Genomic DNA, 16,925 nt, shown 5'->3' with positions numbered 1-16,925 from the left:
GATGAGAACTGCTCAAGTTTTGTACAGAAAGAAAGGGAGACGGGGAGCAGAGCAGCCTATTAAACCACTCATTCCTTCCAAAAGCAAACAAATAGCTGTACACGAGCTATGTACTGGGCATGGAGGTCTAAACACCCTGTCTTAGTCCAGCTCTGGACTAAGCTGTTCCTATCTTAGCACTTTTTTTCTTCTTTCAGCAGCCCCTCTTCCCTGCTTTGTGTGATAAATGATGGCTTATTTTAAAATCCAGCCAAGATCTGTCCTCCTCCAAGGACTTCACCTCCTTTGTTTCTACTGGCTTGTGGTTGGGCTCCAGTAACATATGTTTTTGATGTAATATGCCCCGTCTCCAGCTCTAGGGTTTTAAGCTGTTAATAGTTAGGGATTGGAGAATAGGAAATAGAAAGGATGCCTTTGAAAACACACACAGTAGTACATACTGGATATACCTCTGAAAGATAGAAAGTACACCAACTTTTTATAAATTAAAATCCTGTTTTCTCATTGATATACATTGCAGAGATACCTTATTTTATTTTTAATTGTTATTGGATCTTATGAAAATATCACTGGGTCCTGATATTTCGTGAGTAGGCATTCCTCAAGTGATCACAGTATCACAGGATAATAATCTATCCACAGAAGTTCCAAAGTGTTCCCCTGCACATTTATACTTAAAAGAGTATTCCTGGCATCTTTTATAAAACTCGTGATCACCTTTAGTTTATAGATTTTTCTGTTCCAATTTTAGAAGTTGAAGTTTAGTTCAATATTTATGCATATAGTTAAAATCAAACAGAACTAAACAGTTTACAGAAAACTTGAGCAGTTCTCAGCAAGATGCCATCCACCTATCCCCACCCCACCCTCAAGAAACCACATTCAGTTCCTTTTGGCTCAGCGATTTTCTGGCCCTCATGTGGAGTCAGAGCTGGAGCCCACAAGCCACAGAACTTAAGTGAAAATGTTCTTCAGGCCCTGTTAGGATGATAGGCACAGCCACACTCAGGCAGCATGTGGAATGCTGATTTGGTTGTTAGCATGTTTGTCTCTAAAAAAGATGCCATCACCAAAAACGTTGACTGGAGATATTGAGACCAAGTAAGCCATAATCTTAGGACTATACAGAAAGGCTGACACAGGAGGAATAGGAACAGATTCCCATGACTTAACATGGGCTAATCCATGTGCAGGAGAGGTCTATGTCCACAGTCCCCACCACAATAGCACTGTGTGTGCATGTGCATGTGCGTGTAACTTACTTGAGCATGTTTTCTTATCTCTGTTAAGAGCAAATCCCTTGTGGCACCGGCACATGTAGGAACTTTCAGCATTTACACATTCGTGTTCACATCCATGATTTTCTGAGGCACAGTAGTCCACAGCTGAAGAAAACAACACACATTTAGGATACAAAGAAGGGTGCAGAAGAATGTTAGAATACCTATAACAGAAATAATTGGAGTTAATATGGTCCCATCCTCCACCCCCCAAAACAATATGGATAAATAAACATGCAACATCCCCCTAAAAAATCATGAATCTAGATCAGGCTTTCATTCTGGAATACAAAACATATATGGACAAGTATATTTAAAAAATCAAAGAAAAGCAAATCAAAATTATTACAAGGCACATCTATTGAACTGGGGAAAATGGAGATCAGATAAAACTTAGTGGCAGCTGTTAGTGTAGCTCAATGATAGCACACTTATCTTGCATTCAAGAGGCTCTAAGACCATAAAAACAACAAAGGAATGAAAACTCAAAGCAGTAAGTCAGCACAAACAATTATATAAATCACGAATAGCAGTAAGCTTCATTATGGAAGCAATCTGATAATTTAAATTTGCAAATCTAATTCTAGAAAATAACTAGAGTGGGAAAATTATTTATATACAGTAAGATATTTATAGTAGCATCATCTATAGTGATCAAATATGTTTGAAAATGAGATAAGAACTTATAATAAGGGTAAATTATTTAGTGGTTCATGAGAAAACATACTGGATTATACCTCATTAGTTCCATATATATATTCACCGAGTATATACTGTGAATCAGGCCCTGTTTTAGACGTTAGAGACAGAGTGAATAACAAACAAGACCCACACAGCCTCAAAGTTTTAACATTGGTGATGGTATCAGACCAAAGTCATTAAATAACACCATCCACTGGAAGACGGAGAATGTTCTAGAGGCAATCAAGATGAGTAGGACCTGTCCGGGAAGGAGGCTGGGTTATGACAGAGGTGGTCTGGAAAGGATTCTCTAAAAAGGTGATTGGGCAGTATTGAATTAGGTACCAGTCATAAGGACATCTGGAGTGTCCCAGGTAAGTGGAAAGGTCAGGAGGTGGGGTCACACGTACTGTGCTACAGAACTAGCAAAAGAGACCAATGCAGAGAGGTAGAGACGCAAGTGGTGTGGTTAAAAGAGACATGTGGGCTTCAAGGACTTAACATTCTATGGATCTCAGAACTGGTGTCCATGGCTTTATGTAGAAACAGTCTTACAGAGGTAATAAGGGTAACATGAAGACAATTCAGTATGACTGACAAAAGGAGCAAGTAGGGGTGGTTCTGATGTTAAGGTCCTTTTCCCCAACTGGTTCTTGATCTGTCAGTAAAGAAGCCATGGGCCAATTGCTGGGTGGAAGGGATAGACGGGACTTCTGGGTCTCTGGAAGCAAGCAGTGAGATGCAAGGCAAGGAGAGGAGAATTCTCCATCCTTATGTGGGAGAAAAGTTGACCAGCCATGTGAGATCTCAAAACAGAGTGGCCACACAGGCCACTCCTACAGGTGGGAGGTCAGGGGTGTTTGGCAGGGACTAGATGTAACTGAGTGACTAAGGTTAGGACAGGTGGGAAGTGTGGCGATAAGAACATGCTAACCCCGAGAGTTTAATAAGGCCCAGCAATTGCACCAAGAAGGCAAGTTGAAAATGAACATCTCTCTGTGTGTGGCATTCATCTGTGGATTCAAGGAAGTGGGGTGGGGACTCATAGCAGTCTATTCCTGGAACTTGGCAGGGTAGCAAAAGCCACACGCAACAAGAGTAGCTAGGAAGAGGAGGAGCAGGCAGATATACTAGCCATGCACAAGGACCTAAGTCCAATTCCTGTATAGAAAGATAGATAATAGTAGATCACATCTGTAACTCAGCAGTACTACGGTAAGACAGGAGGTGGAGACAGAATGGTTGGAAGCTGAGAGCCTGGAGTACAAAGAGACCTTGCCTCACAAAATGGAAGATTTACTCCCCCAAATTGTCCTCTGACTTTCACATGAATGCTGAAGCACTAACTTGCACATGCATGAGCACATGGGTATACACACACACACACACACACACACACACACACATACACACACCCCACATAACACACACATCACATCACCCCCCCCACCACACACACTATACACACATACCACAGACACATCACATCACTCCCCACAACACACCATATACATCACACACACATACCACACACACATACCACACCATACCATACACACACACACACACACACACACCACATCACCCCGCCTCCCCATTCCCCTCTGCTCTCTCTCTCTCCACATGTTCCCTCTCTCTGCTTTTCTCTGTCTTTACTATCCTCTCAACTTCCCTCCCCATGCCCTGAATAAACTCTATTCTATACTATACCATCATGTGGCTGATCCGTCAGGGGGAAGGGATGCCGCAGCATGGGCCTGTAGAGGGATCTACTTCCCCCCACACCTGACTGCACATCCACCAAACATGTTCCTCCTCTCTATCTTTTTATAAAACATAACACACACACACACACACACACACTCACACACACCACCACCACCACCACCACACCACACCTACACACACCAAACACACATATATACACTAAACACACACCATATACACACACAAACACACACCAGATCACACACACACCAGATCACACACACACCACACCACACACACACCAAACACACCACACATACACACACACACACCACCATATCACACACACCTACCACACACACACACATACATGCACACACATACACACACACACACACACCACACCACACCACACCACATCACACACCACACATACACACACCAAACACACATATATACACTAAACACACACCATATACACACACAAACACACACCAGATCACACACACACCACACACACACACACCATACCACACACACACACACACCACACCACACACACATACACACACACACCAAACACACCACACACACACCACACCACACACACATACACACACACACCAAACTACACACACACAGAGGTTTGTTTGTTTTTTTGTTTTTTGTTTTTTGTTTTTTTGTAGAGGAAGGCATCATGTGAAGATTATTAGACTTCAGGACTGCAAATTAGTATCACAAATTAAGAAGGGGCAGGAAGACCCTGTGTTGTGTGCATGGCCTTATTGGCACCTTGGTTCAGATTTCTAGTTTCCTGTATTTTTGACATTGCTGTTGCTTTAAGTCCCCCAAATTTAGGACACTTTGGTTGATAGCCCTAGGACCAATCCCTGGGTGTTAAACCAATGGGATTCCTGCTGAATCCAGAGACGAATCTAGAGAAAAGTATCAAGATCAAGTCCAGACATTTGGAAAGAACCATAAGAAGCTTTTAGAACCTCACCTCTGTTAGTAGTTCTAATAGCCCCTAGTATCTGTGCGTTTAATCCACAGCACTTGCTTTCAGGTCCTATGATACTTCTGGTGCTACATACACAAGGGTCAGACTACTGTATCACAGAGAACTCAGATTCGTCACCTCTTTCGAACTTCTCATAATCCCTTGTTTGGAAGCTACGGAAGAAGCTACATAAAATAACATGCTACATAAGCAGCGTTTAAAGCTGAACACAATTCTTGATAAATCAAAGCTCTCCTTCCCTCTAAGGCCTCTGGGACTTTATGTGACTGAGGCAGTTGGAGTCCCTGCATACTAGACTATCTGCACATCTCACCTTGGCTGAGATGTGTGCTTGTAGAGCAGTTGTGCTGGAATACCTGTGCTCTTGAACACCCTCATGATTCTGCTGACCACATGGTATGTGTGTAAGGCATAAGTTCTCAAGTTGTGGTCTATGAACTGCTCACATCAACAATCGTTTGAAATTTTATCTATAATATCAATTTTCTGGTCCTGCCCTAGACAAGTGGGATCAGAATTTCTGGTTATGGGAACCTGGAATCTGTGTCAACAAGTCCCTAGGGGATTCTGGTGTACGATAAATTTTTTTTTCTGTCTGTGTCTGATAAATTTTAATAGTCTCTGTTAAATTGCAACAACATACTATACATGACATTTGCACATGATATTGTAATTAATTATAATAATAAGTATGTATAAGCACTCAGAATTTTTCTTAAAAATAAAAATTAAGTTAATAGCTTTGGAGAAACTTGAGGCTTGGTACCAATTAAAGTTACTCTGAGAACAATAATTTTATGGTATTATAAATATAAAAGATGGAATATTTTTATTAATGTCAACAAGGATTCTGACCCTAAATTATTTTACAGAATTTTTCATATCCTGTGCCAATTTAAAGAACTCCAAACTGGAAAAATCCCAGATAATATGTCACAGGAATGATGTATACAATAAAGATGTTAAATAACATTTTTTCAAATAAGCCTATTTAATGTTTTGAAACTACTACTAAATATAACTTTTATTAAACGTACACTTGTTTTTAATGAGAACAAATAAGATGTGTTTGTGTACATAGGTGAGATGCTTAGGAATGGAGCTGCCTGTTTTGAGGTCTGTGGCAGGGACAGAGTTTCTTAGTATGTAGATCAAGCTGGTCTGGAATTTGTACAATGTTTCCTAAGTGCTTGGATTACAATTGTATATATCCATGCCCTACCAGCTGAATTCATAGTTTTTAGGACATCTCTTTTTTATGGTATTTTCCATTCCTCAACCTGCTGCAGGCCACTGTCATAGGATGAGATGCTCTCGGGCTGATTCTCGGGCTGCTTTGTCCTCTGTGTGCACACCTGTCTGAACTAAGGAAGGGCTGAATTCAGTGACTGGAAGTTCCTGAGACCCTGGTCTATAAAATTTCAATGTTTCAATGCTGTCATTGACTCAGTATCAGGCCACTTAGGGGTGGTGGTCCAGACCACCAATCAGCAGTTGGACATGAAGAAACACATTTCCAGTCATATGAACCTCGGAGTTTTAGGATCCGGAAAGTTCTAGTGCACTCGCCTTGGTCTTTCTTTACCGAGTATTTTGGATTTGTTGCATAACTTCCTAAGTTCCAAAATTGTCCTTTTGAAAAGGCAGGCCAAGGTTATGGGCAGATGTCTGGAGCTGACCACTCTCCTCATTCACTCCAACAAAATCTCTCCTGTTATCTCTGCCTGGAGTCTATATGCACCGAGAAGAATGCTGTCACTCCCTGGCCATCATTTCTTGTCCGGGCACATAAATCACAGAGGGCTAATGTCCAAGAGTCAGAGATGAGCCTTGCTGAGTCTACTCTCTGCTGAGTGTGTGAGAAACCACTCAGCTGTCTCCCGACATAAACAGTAATTTAGTGCAGTGACAAAGACTAAGGTGGATGTGTCATGATATTTTATCACAGCAACAGAGGAGTAACTAGTGCACATACCTTAGAGACATCCTTAAATGTAGCCACCCATCGAAAGCAGTCACAAAGGAAATACAAGCATCTAATTGAGATCAAGTGCCTAACCAGTAGACATTGAAACGGTGGTAGGTTACCTGACTCTAATAGAGTCACATGTTAAACTGACTTGTAAGCTTCGTGTTATTATCCTTAATTTACAGACTGAGGTAACTGAACATAAGGAAATCCAGAGATGTATAAAAGCAATGACAATGGTATTTTCCACACTGAATGACTGCCATACATGTAAAATACTTCAGAGAGGTACCAGGACCAGTAACAGTCAATACATGCAAGTACATTTTTATCACCGTCACTCTAAGAACATAAGGTTGGACTGAGCGACACATGGACACCTATGCCATTTATTTAGCTCAGGAGCACTTAATTCAGTGATTACTAAATCAGTCAATGTGTTTAGCCTTCGATAGCACTGACAAGCCAGTACCAGATGTAAGTGACTTTAAGCAAATTAGTGTAATCATTTGAATTCTTATGTCCTTCCAAAATTCACGTTCAAATTTAATTTCTAATGCACTAGTACTGGGAAGTGTGGCCTTTAGTAAGTGGCCATACCGCAAGGGCTCTGCCTTCATTAATGAGCTGGAGAAGTGACTCAGTGCTTGAGTGAACTGCTCTTCTAGAGTGCCCAAGTTCTGTTCCCAGCATCCGTGTATGGCAGATTGCAACCACTTCCTCTTCTGGCCTCCATGGGCCTCAGCACTCGCATGTATGTATCCTATATAGACACACACACACACACACACACACACTTAAAAATAAAACCAATCTTGAGAAAGGTTTCCACAGTATTCAGTCCCTTCTGCCTGCCCACCTTCCATGACAAGATGATACAGAGTTGAAGGTGCCACCTTGAAAACAGAGCAACCTTCACCAGGCAGCCTGTACCACTTAGAATACACTTCTATTAATAAATTACCCAGTTTTAGGTATTTTGTTGGGAGAGCATGAATGAATGAAGACAAAAAGGAAAAATTGAATTTGTAATTTAAAAACTAATTGAGGGAGAGCCCATTCAAATGACAGAAACGGCAATGCAAGTTCAACCTTGCTTCTGCCTGGACAGTTTATACTCTGCTCAGATAGTTAGAAGGAAAATAGGACCAAGGCGACTCCTATTTATAAAGCCACTAGTAAACATTGGGTAAGCAAGTTCATCAGAAAATGCACACCCAGAGAAAAAGCACAGTCCATGAGTGATGTGCAGAGTGGGATGACAATTAATACAGCTCCAATAGCAGCTAATGCATTTCAAAGTCAGGAGCTCTACTAAACCACATAGGGCATCTCAGTGAGTAAATGCAGTGTTCAGTAACTCAGATGGGTGGAAATGTTAACTCACAAGTCAGGATTGCTACTCACTCAGGGCACAGTGACAGTTCCAACCTAGCTCTCCAGATGTCTCTCTTCTCTATTTCTGTCCTCCCTGGGCTCTCGACACAGCTCTATGAAACAGCAACTGGCTTTTGAGAAATTTGACCCCCTAACTGAGACTACTGGCAACAGAGTTCTACTTGGTCATCTCACACCTATCTCCCCATAGAGTTTGGTCAGCGGCTGTCAAGAGCAGTGGTAAAGATGGTAATGTAAGGACCATCACGGGGATGAGACGCGCTCCACCTTAGGATACATGTTTCTCTTGGCTGACCATTTTTCTGCTTGATGGCCTAATACAGGCAAGACATACTTGGCATTTTGGTTGTGAGCCTAGCCTTTAGTGGCTGAACTACCTCTCCAGCCCAAGGCACTCTCATATGCTTGTAAGCATTAGCACTAAAAGCACCCTTCTTGGATGAATGCAATACAGTGCTGCTCCCTGGCAACCACAGCATGGGCCATTCAGCAAATGTCAAATTCCTAGCTTCCAGCATAATCCTGAGAGACACAAAGATTCTCTACTACTCTGGGACAATTAGACAATTATTTGGTAACAGAGAGGAATGGGTTCCCCACCACTCTCCAGTTTCCCGAGGGCCAGGAGTTGGCCTCCTGCTCGTCTGTCCTCTGTGATTCTCACACTCTTAGTTCATTCTGTTTCTCCTCTCACTCAATTAGAACTTTTCTCCTGGCCCCTTGACACTATCTCGTCCTTCCTCATATGCCCATCCCCCACCCTTTTCTTTTCATTTCTTTTTCAGTTCACAAAGTTTCTACTCATTTAACAACAGAAAGGGGCAAAAATGTTTTGTAGTACATATTTCTATGGGGGAAACTATGGTAGAAAATGCAATGAATTATTAGTGATTTTTCTCAACCTTTAAATAGTAATTGTACAATAAAGAATTAATGAATCAAAATAATAAATGGTGGATCAGGGTTGACTTCTGTTTTGGCTGTGTGTCAACAGAGAACTCTGACACTCTGTCATAGTCGCCACCAGGAAATTAACACCCCCTCCCCGTAAATAGCCCCAAGGCTTAGGAGACAGATCCCATTTGCTGACCTCAGATGAGGGTAGTTCTCAAGCACACCAGTGTATAAAAGCAAAGCCACATTACTCACTCCTGTGCAAATGGCAAATGGCCACTTTTTGTTGTCTTTTTCCTTTTTCATATACCTAACAATCTAGGTATGCTGGAAAATATGCATTTGAAATACAAAAGCAGAAACATATACTGTGGAAGGAAACAGGGCATGGAGAGAATCAACATGACCTCTGAAAGCAATGGGCTATAGAACAGAAAAGCAAGATTTGGTCAGCAATCTATGCTCACTTCAGCTCAGCTTACTGAACACCTGTTATTTACCTACTATTTCTTGCTCTAATGATGAATAAGATCAGGCAAGGGCACTTTAGCCAATCAGGAAGGTCCTGCATACATATTAGGGGTTTTCTGGCCTGTTCTCCAAGGACTAAGGAAAACTACAAGCCATCAGTGAAGAAATCAGAGGCCAGCCCAACCCCCAACCCGCCTAGTGTGGTGTCTGCAAGTTGGAAGGGTGTTCAACTGTGAGTCTGTGCTTGCAGCTCGCACTTGCTGGAGACCCCCTCCCTGACTTGATGTTTGAGACTGTTTATTTTCTGTGACCATGATGCCAGTGCACACAGTTGAGCCTTTCACTGACCTACAGGTCCAAAGTGAGAGATAAGACTGCCAGTGTTTTTGAGGTACTGCATAGTATTCCCCCCACCCCCGTCCATCACCAAGTAAAATGCATATATAATATATGAGCTATACAGTTACATCCCCACGCTCTGCCCTTTTCAAGCAGTGAAGTAGAAAGCAACATTTGTATAGATAATCTTCAAGCATGGTTTATGTGAATGGTCTAGAATAAACAGATACTGACCCCAAGTAAAAACTAAGTCTTTAAAATTCAAAATCTGCCTAAAAACTAGACCACAAAACCAAGAACCTCATTAAAACCCAAAGGACAATCTGGGCTTCGTGCATGTTTGTTCTACCCGCTGTCCTTCCTCGGCACACAGGACGGAGAGATACCTACCTGTACATCGCTTCCCGTCCTCGGCCAAGGCGTAGCCACTGTAGCACTGGCAGACAAGGGAACCCAGCATGTTCACACACAGCTGCTCACAACCATGGTCCTCTGTGGCACACAGATCCTGGACTGAGGCAAAGCTGCACCATTAGCACAAAGCTCTGGAGGAAATAGCTACTGGTCCATGACAATTCAACACTATAGCACTTACTACAGTAATCTTTAGTAACATTACACATTTTAATATATTATCATTGTAGAAAATTGAGGGCAAAAATACATAAAAGGGAAATCCACCTGTAGTCTAATTCTCAGAAAAAAACACTGCTGACATTCTGTGTATTTTAGCATAGATTAAAAACATTTTCAAAGTTGGAATTACATAGAAACTAAATGATTTTAATTAATATTAATTTTGTTTTTTTCCTGTGGTAATGAAAACTGCTCTGAACATATTTTGAGGGCTCATATGAGTCGAGCTGAAAGCAAGAGCTTCTACTTGCTCCCAGAAAGCACCATTCCTAGTCTCTGGACACGCACAGCTTCACCAACACACGCCGGGATGACTCAGTTTGGAGCTGCTTTCGACACTGTGCAGATATGGCAGCCAAGAAAGGTACAGAGTTACCAGTCTGCTAGAAACATGGTGTGGTGGTTTGAGTAAGAATGGCCCCCATAGGCTCTCACCAAGGAGTGGCACTATTATAGCAGGTGTGGTCTTGTTGGAGTAGGTGTGGCCTTATTAGAGAAAGTGTGTCACTTGGGAAGGGCTTTGGGGTTTCAAATGCTCAAGCTAAACTCTGTCCTTTGGCTGCCTACCAATCAAGATGTAGAACTCTCAGGTACCTCTCCAGAACCTTGTCCCCTTACACACCACCATGCATCCCACCAGGACAATAATGGGCTGTAAGTGTAAGCTAGCCTTGGTTAAATATTTTCCTTTTAAGAGTTGGCATGCCCATTGTGTCTCTTCACAGCAACAGAGCACTGACTGAGACCCGTGGCAAGTCCTAGCACAGCACCGATCTTCAGATTTCCACCAGCCTTTCTTCTTCCCAACTTTCTATGTGCTCTGCTCGTCCACCTGCACAATCGACACCAGATGCCATGAGTGACGAGCCAGATCACAGGGAGTGTCAGAGGAGTGACTATTGACAGTCTGGCTTGAGTTAGTCATCACATATCCACAAAGTGCTGAGCTGCTGGCCATTCGCATGTAGTATGGGAACATGGGTATGGGGATTCTCCTCAGCCATGGGCCTAGGGATACGTTAGGGGAAGAAAAGGTTAAAGGCACCTTCGATCCACCAATGACTCAGCCTCTCCTTGGCACAGATGGGCAGACATGATGATGCTGTTTTCTGGCCAGGAGACTGCTTGGATGCCATGAAATGACACTCTACTTATGATCCTGCCATTAAAACCAGCGTAAGCCAGAGAGCATAAAGAGGACTGAATGCATTAAAGAGACAGTCCTTTGGTTAAAAGGCATCACTACATCAAGTGTGATGAAAACTGTCAGTCCCTGGCTCTAATCTTTATACTTAAAAGAAAAAAAAGTCTTTACCACTTAAACAAAGATTGATTTTATCTTTAACTGTGTGTTTGTATGTGCTCACCAGCACCACAGAGGCAAGCACAGGGTCAGATCCTCTGGGGCTGGTGACACGGGCTGTTGTGAGCCAACTGACATGGAACTGAACTGAGGTCCTCTGCAGGATGCTCTTAGTGGTTGGGCCACCTCTCCAGCCTCATCATCCTTCCTTACTATTAAAATATCCTTTATTAAATTAGTTTTTTACAAATTTGTACAAGTAATGCTTTCTGGTTCTCTCGCTCTTCTTCCTCCCTACCAGTCTCGTTCACATATTCACGTCATTTCATCCTGTGACCCACTGAGTTTACCCAGGGCTTTCTGTGAAACCTTGAGTTTAGAACTATCCAGTACTTCCCGGGGGTGGAGTTACCAATGGGTAGACAACTAAAGATAATGACTATCCCTCCCCAGGAATCCATCTGGAGGCAACAGCTCAACAAGCAAGGGTCGGGCCTATAAGTCCCTACAGATCTATGATTAACTATGCCCAGTCTTGTGAAGGCCCAGTGCAGGCAACCAGGGCTGCTGGAACAGCGTGATTTCAATGGCCGCTATGTCCTGGAGAGAACATTCTGTGGCCCTTCTCCCATATTCCCGCTCTTACATTCTTTCTGCTCCCCATTCTGTGATTTCCTCTTGGCCTCAGAGGGGGTGTCATAAGGACCCCTGCCTTTAAAATCTTTTTTTTTTTTTTAAGATTTATTTATTTATTATATGTAAGTACACTGTAGCTGTCTTCAGACACTCCAGAAGAGGGCGCCAGATCTCATTATGGATGGTTGTGAGCCACCATGTGGTTGCTGGGATTTGAACTCAGGACCTTTGGAAGAGCAGTCGGTGCTCTTACCCGCTGAGCCATCTCACCAGCCCTTTAAAATCTTTTTAAAATTTATTTTATTTATATGAGTACACTGTAGCTGTCTTCAGACACCCCAGAAGAGAGCATCAGATCCAATCACTGATGGTTATGAGCCACCATGTGGTTGCTGGGAACTGAACTCAGGATCCTCTGGAAGTGCTCTTAATTGCTTAGCCATAAGCCCCTTTTCTAGGGATAAGCCCTCTACTGTCATGTATTCTCAGCACCATGAACATCCACGGGTCTGCATTTGTCTCATTCACTCTATAAAAAGCAGTTTCTCTAATTGTCCCTTCCTGGGCATGATGGCTCAGTCTGAAAAGTTACTGTCTTGGCAACATGAGGACCTGAGTTTGATCCCCAGAACCCACGTAAATAGCCAAGCATGGTAGCAGGTATTTGTAACCCTGGCAGTGAGATGGGAGGCAGAACAGAATCGCTGACACTCCCTGCTAGCCTCGCGCACTTTAGGCAGACCCTCAAGCAAAAGGTGCCTGTGCCTGAGCAGCAACAGCTGAGGCTGTCCTCTGACCTCCACAGACAAGCACACATGTGCACACACTCATGTGCACATACACAAAAACATACATAATTTTGTATTGTGCTTTCAGATAAACATATTAAATTGACAAAACGATAAAAACTGACCTGACTCAGCATCTGTATTAAATAAACTGGGCACTTTTTAAATGACTTTTTATTTTTATGTGTATGGTGTTTGCCTGTGTGTACATCTGTGCACCACATCCATGAATGTAGTTCCCAAGCAGGCCAAAAGAAGGCATCATATCCCCTAGAACTGGAGTTAGAAAAGTTGTGAGCTGTCATATGGGTGTTGGAAGTCAAACCCAAATGCTCTGGAAGAGAGCCAGTGTTCATTTCCATGGAGTCATCTCTCTCCAGTTTGAGATGGAGCCCTTACAAGAAACTTAAGATTTACACTCTCACATATTAAAATGCTCAGGTCTAGGAAGGGGAATGGAGACGGAGGGGACATGCTGGTATGCAGGAGACCAGGAGCGGCTTGGTATTTGGAGTCTACTCTGGGAATTCCATGGAAAGGGGCAGGAGACCTTGAGAAAGGTTGCTGACACCAGATGCTGAGAGCCCTCTGCAGATTCAGATTCAGGCTGCCGAATCTGAAGTCTGTTCAACAGACAAATGAACCATACTCAAGGGAGACTCCATCCAAACTGTGCTTTGTGCTCTCGTGTGTTTGACAGCATCTGTCACAGATATTTTCAGCTCGGGGGACCTTAGCAGACTTCCAGTATAGCGCAATGAAAGCTATTTATCTGTATAACAACAGTCTCAGGACCCTCAGTCCCAGGCTTCAGTGTGCCTGCAGGGTGACAGCCAGTTTGCCTCCTCACACACTGGCTGTCTGTGCACTCCAGCTCAGACCCTGCTTGTTCCCTCCCCAGCATGCATCGTGATATTAATGGTGCATGTGTTTATGTTGTGATGCAGTCACTGGGTCATCCTTATGAGACTCTAAGTCCCTTTGCAGGTGGCCAGCACAAAGTCCTGCTGCTGAGGAAATTCGGGCCCAGCTCATGGCAACAGTTGCTTCTAGCCATCTCTGCAGGAGGCAAGAGCTTGTGTCTCTGCTCTAAGTATTGCCTGGCTCCCTTCGGGTCACTAGACACCCTCCCCCAACCCCCCCCCCCGCCCGCATACACACAGCCCTCACACAGATGTACTAACCAGGAAGAGCAAGAAGAGATGGGTATAAGGGCTTTTTGTTAGTCATTTACTTACGGTTGCCTGGCTTCAAAATTCTGAGGAAGAGCTTTTGTAATAACAAGAGAAAATTCGTGTATTGTCTTTTAAAAGTATCATTTCAAAAGAAATGAACAAGGTGCTTGAGATATTGTGTGGTTTTATTTTTGTACCAGAAGACGTCCCCTATAGAACAGACAGCAGATATTGAGGAAACGCTGATTATTTTCTGGACAGGCCAGGATGCTGCAAAGTCCAAGGAATAACTGTGTGGCCCGGTCTAGTAGACATTCTGGAGTCCTTTCAAAAAACACTGATGTTAGAACTGGAAGATGCGGGGGCTGGTGAGATGGCTCAGCGGGTAAGAGCACTGACTGCTCTTCCAAAGGTCCCGAGTTCAAATCCCAGTAACCATATGGTGGCTCATAACCATCCGTAACAAGATCTGATGCCCTCTTCTGGAGTGTCTGAAGTCAGCTACAGTGTACTTACATATAGTAAATAAATAAATAAATACAAATCTTTGGGAAAAAAAAAAAAAAAAGAACTGGAAGATGCTTAGATAGCGAAGTGCCTGTTGGGCAAGCATGAGGACCTGAGTTCAATCCCAAGGCAATATAAAAAGTCAGGCACTGGTGTTTGTAACCCTAGCACTGCGGAGACAGAGATAGATGGATCCTTGAGCTCACCAGTGAGCTTGACTGGTAAGCTCCAGGGCCCAGTAAGAGAAGGGGAAAAGGAAAGAAAAAGAAAGGAAGGAAGAGGAAAGGAAAGGAGAAGGGAGGGGAAGGGAGGGGAGGGGAGGGGAGGGGGAGAGGAGGGGAGGGGAGGGGAAGGGAGGGAAGAGCTCCCCTTTCCAGTCCCCATTCCACCACACTAACCGTGAAATTCACTTACTTACAGTTGTGTCAAGATACACCCCTTCTGTTAAACTACACTGGCTAAGGGGAAGGATTTCAGCAGCAGTGCTTGCTAAATATCTCTCCCCAGACACACATGAGAATGCAGTGTGGTAGGACCAGGAAAGCTCCCAGCCCCAGAGAATTGCCCCATGAATTCTTTGCTTGCCAGTTGGCTCTATGAGGCTGTTCTTTCATACTGTTTTTAGAATGTCATGATCTATGAGCATGAGTGATTTCTACTGTCCCAAGGGAGACTGTTAAGAGATTAATCTTATTAAACAAAGACAAAGGAATAAACGAAAGGCTCTAACCAAATGCCTTCTTGTTTTCCTAGCATTGATCACTTCCATTTGACAAAAAAGTACAAAAGTTTTTGGACAATTCCTTATGCTTTTGAAAAACAACTTTCTCTCTCAAGGCCTGAAGAGTGATGAACCCACTTCGGGGTCTGGGAGAGACTTTGGCTTCAGAGTTCCTGTTACCCTGGCACAGCCTTCTGCCTTCCCTGCCTGGTGACCCAAGCATGGCTTGAGACATTAGTCAAGCATCATCTCTTCCAGAAGCCTGTTCAGAGACTTCATCCTCAGGGTCCTGCAGCTATTGCCATTTACCCCAGTACTGCAAAGGCAGGCTACATGTCTGCCAGGCCCAGTGAGTGTAACTGGGCTGCTCCATCTGATTGCTCAGAGCCTCCTGAACTGTCCCTATGAATGTGTTTCAGAAATGCTCACGACTGAAGAGACAGTGACTATTGGAGCCATGTGGTGGCATCCATAAAGGCGCACCATGGGACAGGTCTCATGTAGGAACTTTTCCAGGGAAAAGAATGAGAGCGAGATACAGAAGCTGTCTTTGGGTAGAGGAAAGAAAACAGGAGAGAGGGGGGAGGAGGGATAGGCCTCTTATCAGGAATGTGGTACATGCGCAGCAGGAGGATGTGGGGCACTAGATAGGTGGCAATGGGAGCTGCCTCTCAGCAGTGATGACATTTCCTGCTGTAGTTAGGCCCTCAGGCTAGTCATGGCGTTGCCTGATTGCTAACCATGACAAATTTCATTGCTATCTCCTGCCTTCCAGCAAAAATATTCTAAGTCCCCAAAGCCCTTTCCTCCAACAGAAATGGGATCCAAGAAAGATGAGAGAGATGGAAATGAACTTCTGTACATCTTCATGCCCCTCCTCATCCTCAGCAAAACGCACCCCTGTCTGAGGACAGGGACATGGAGGCAACCAGTTTCTAGTTGAAGATACCAGAAAAGCTGTCATGGTGGATAGAGGATCGGCTTGCTATCTGCTAATGCCTAGTACCAATTACAGTGCCTGACACAGTGGAGTTGCACAACAGGTCACTGTTGGCTAGATAAATAAACTCACATTTGTGTTACACAAACACAGGCTGCCTCTAATTGATTCTTCTTACATGGGCTGCAAGTTTCATGCCTCAGGCTTAGATGATACTGTTGGTGTGACGTGACAGCCTCCTCCCCGCCCACCCAGAGCGATTTGCAGCGGTGCTCCTCTGCAGCGATGGGAGAGCTGGCAAGAAGCCCTACTAGTCTTTCATTTCCCTTCAGCAGAGATACATGTTTCTGACTAGCAGATTTTGCCTTGGAGTTGAAGATGGTCATAGAATTCGGATGTCGCCGGCGTCCCCCCATTTCAGTGGCCTTCGAGCCCAATCAGCTTCTTTGACACTTTTTG

At 43.7% G+C, this 16,925-nt stretch overlaps 1 protein-coding gene across 6 annotated transcripts in view; it reads right to left on the bottom strand.

Annotated features, from left to right (window-relative positions):
- Nucleotides 1-16,925, bottom strand: part of Matn2 (matrilin 2) — a 142,070-nt gene that overhangs the window by 50,554 nt on the left and 74,591 nt on the right. For 4 of the 6 annotated variants that reach the window (XM_021216544.1, XM_021216543.2, XM_029548256.1 and 1 more), the window contains exons 5-6: nt 10,151-10,273; nt 1,263-1,385 (exon numbers count right to left, since the gene is read on the bottom strand). In XM_021216544.1, the coding sequence (XP_021072203.1) occupies nt 1,263-1,385; nt 10,151-10,273 (246 nt within the window). The remainder of the gene's footprint in view (nt 1-1,262; nt 1,386-10,150; nt 10,274-16,925) is intronic. The other 2 variants (XM_029548255.1, XM_029548257.1) reach the window with 1 other exon arrangement.

This window comes from Mus pahari, chromosome 17 (genome assembly GCF_900095145.1).
Source record: "Mus pahari chromosome 17, PAHARI_EIJ_v1.1, whole genome shotgun sequence".
NCBI classification, from domain to species: Eukaryota; Metazoa; Chordata; class Mammalia; order Rodentia; family Muridae; genus Mus; species Mus pahari.
The sequence above is the reverse complement of the archived record's forward strand: the minus strand, read 5'-3'. Positions and strand labels throughout refer to the sequence as shown.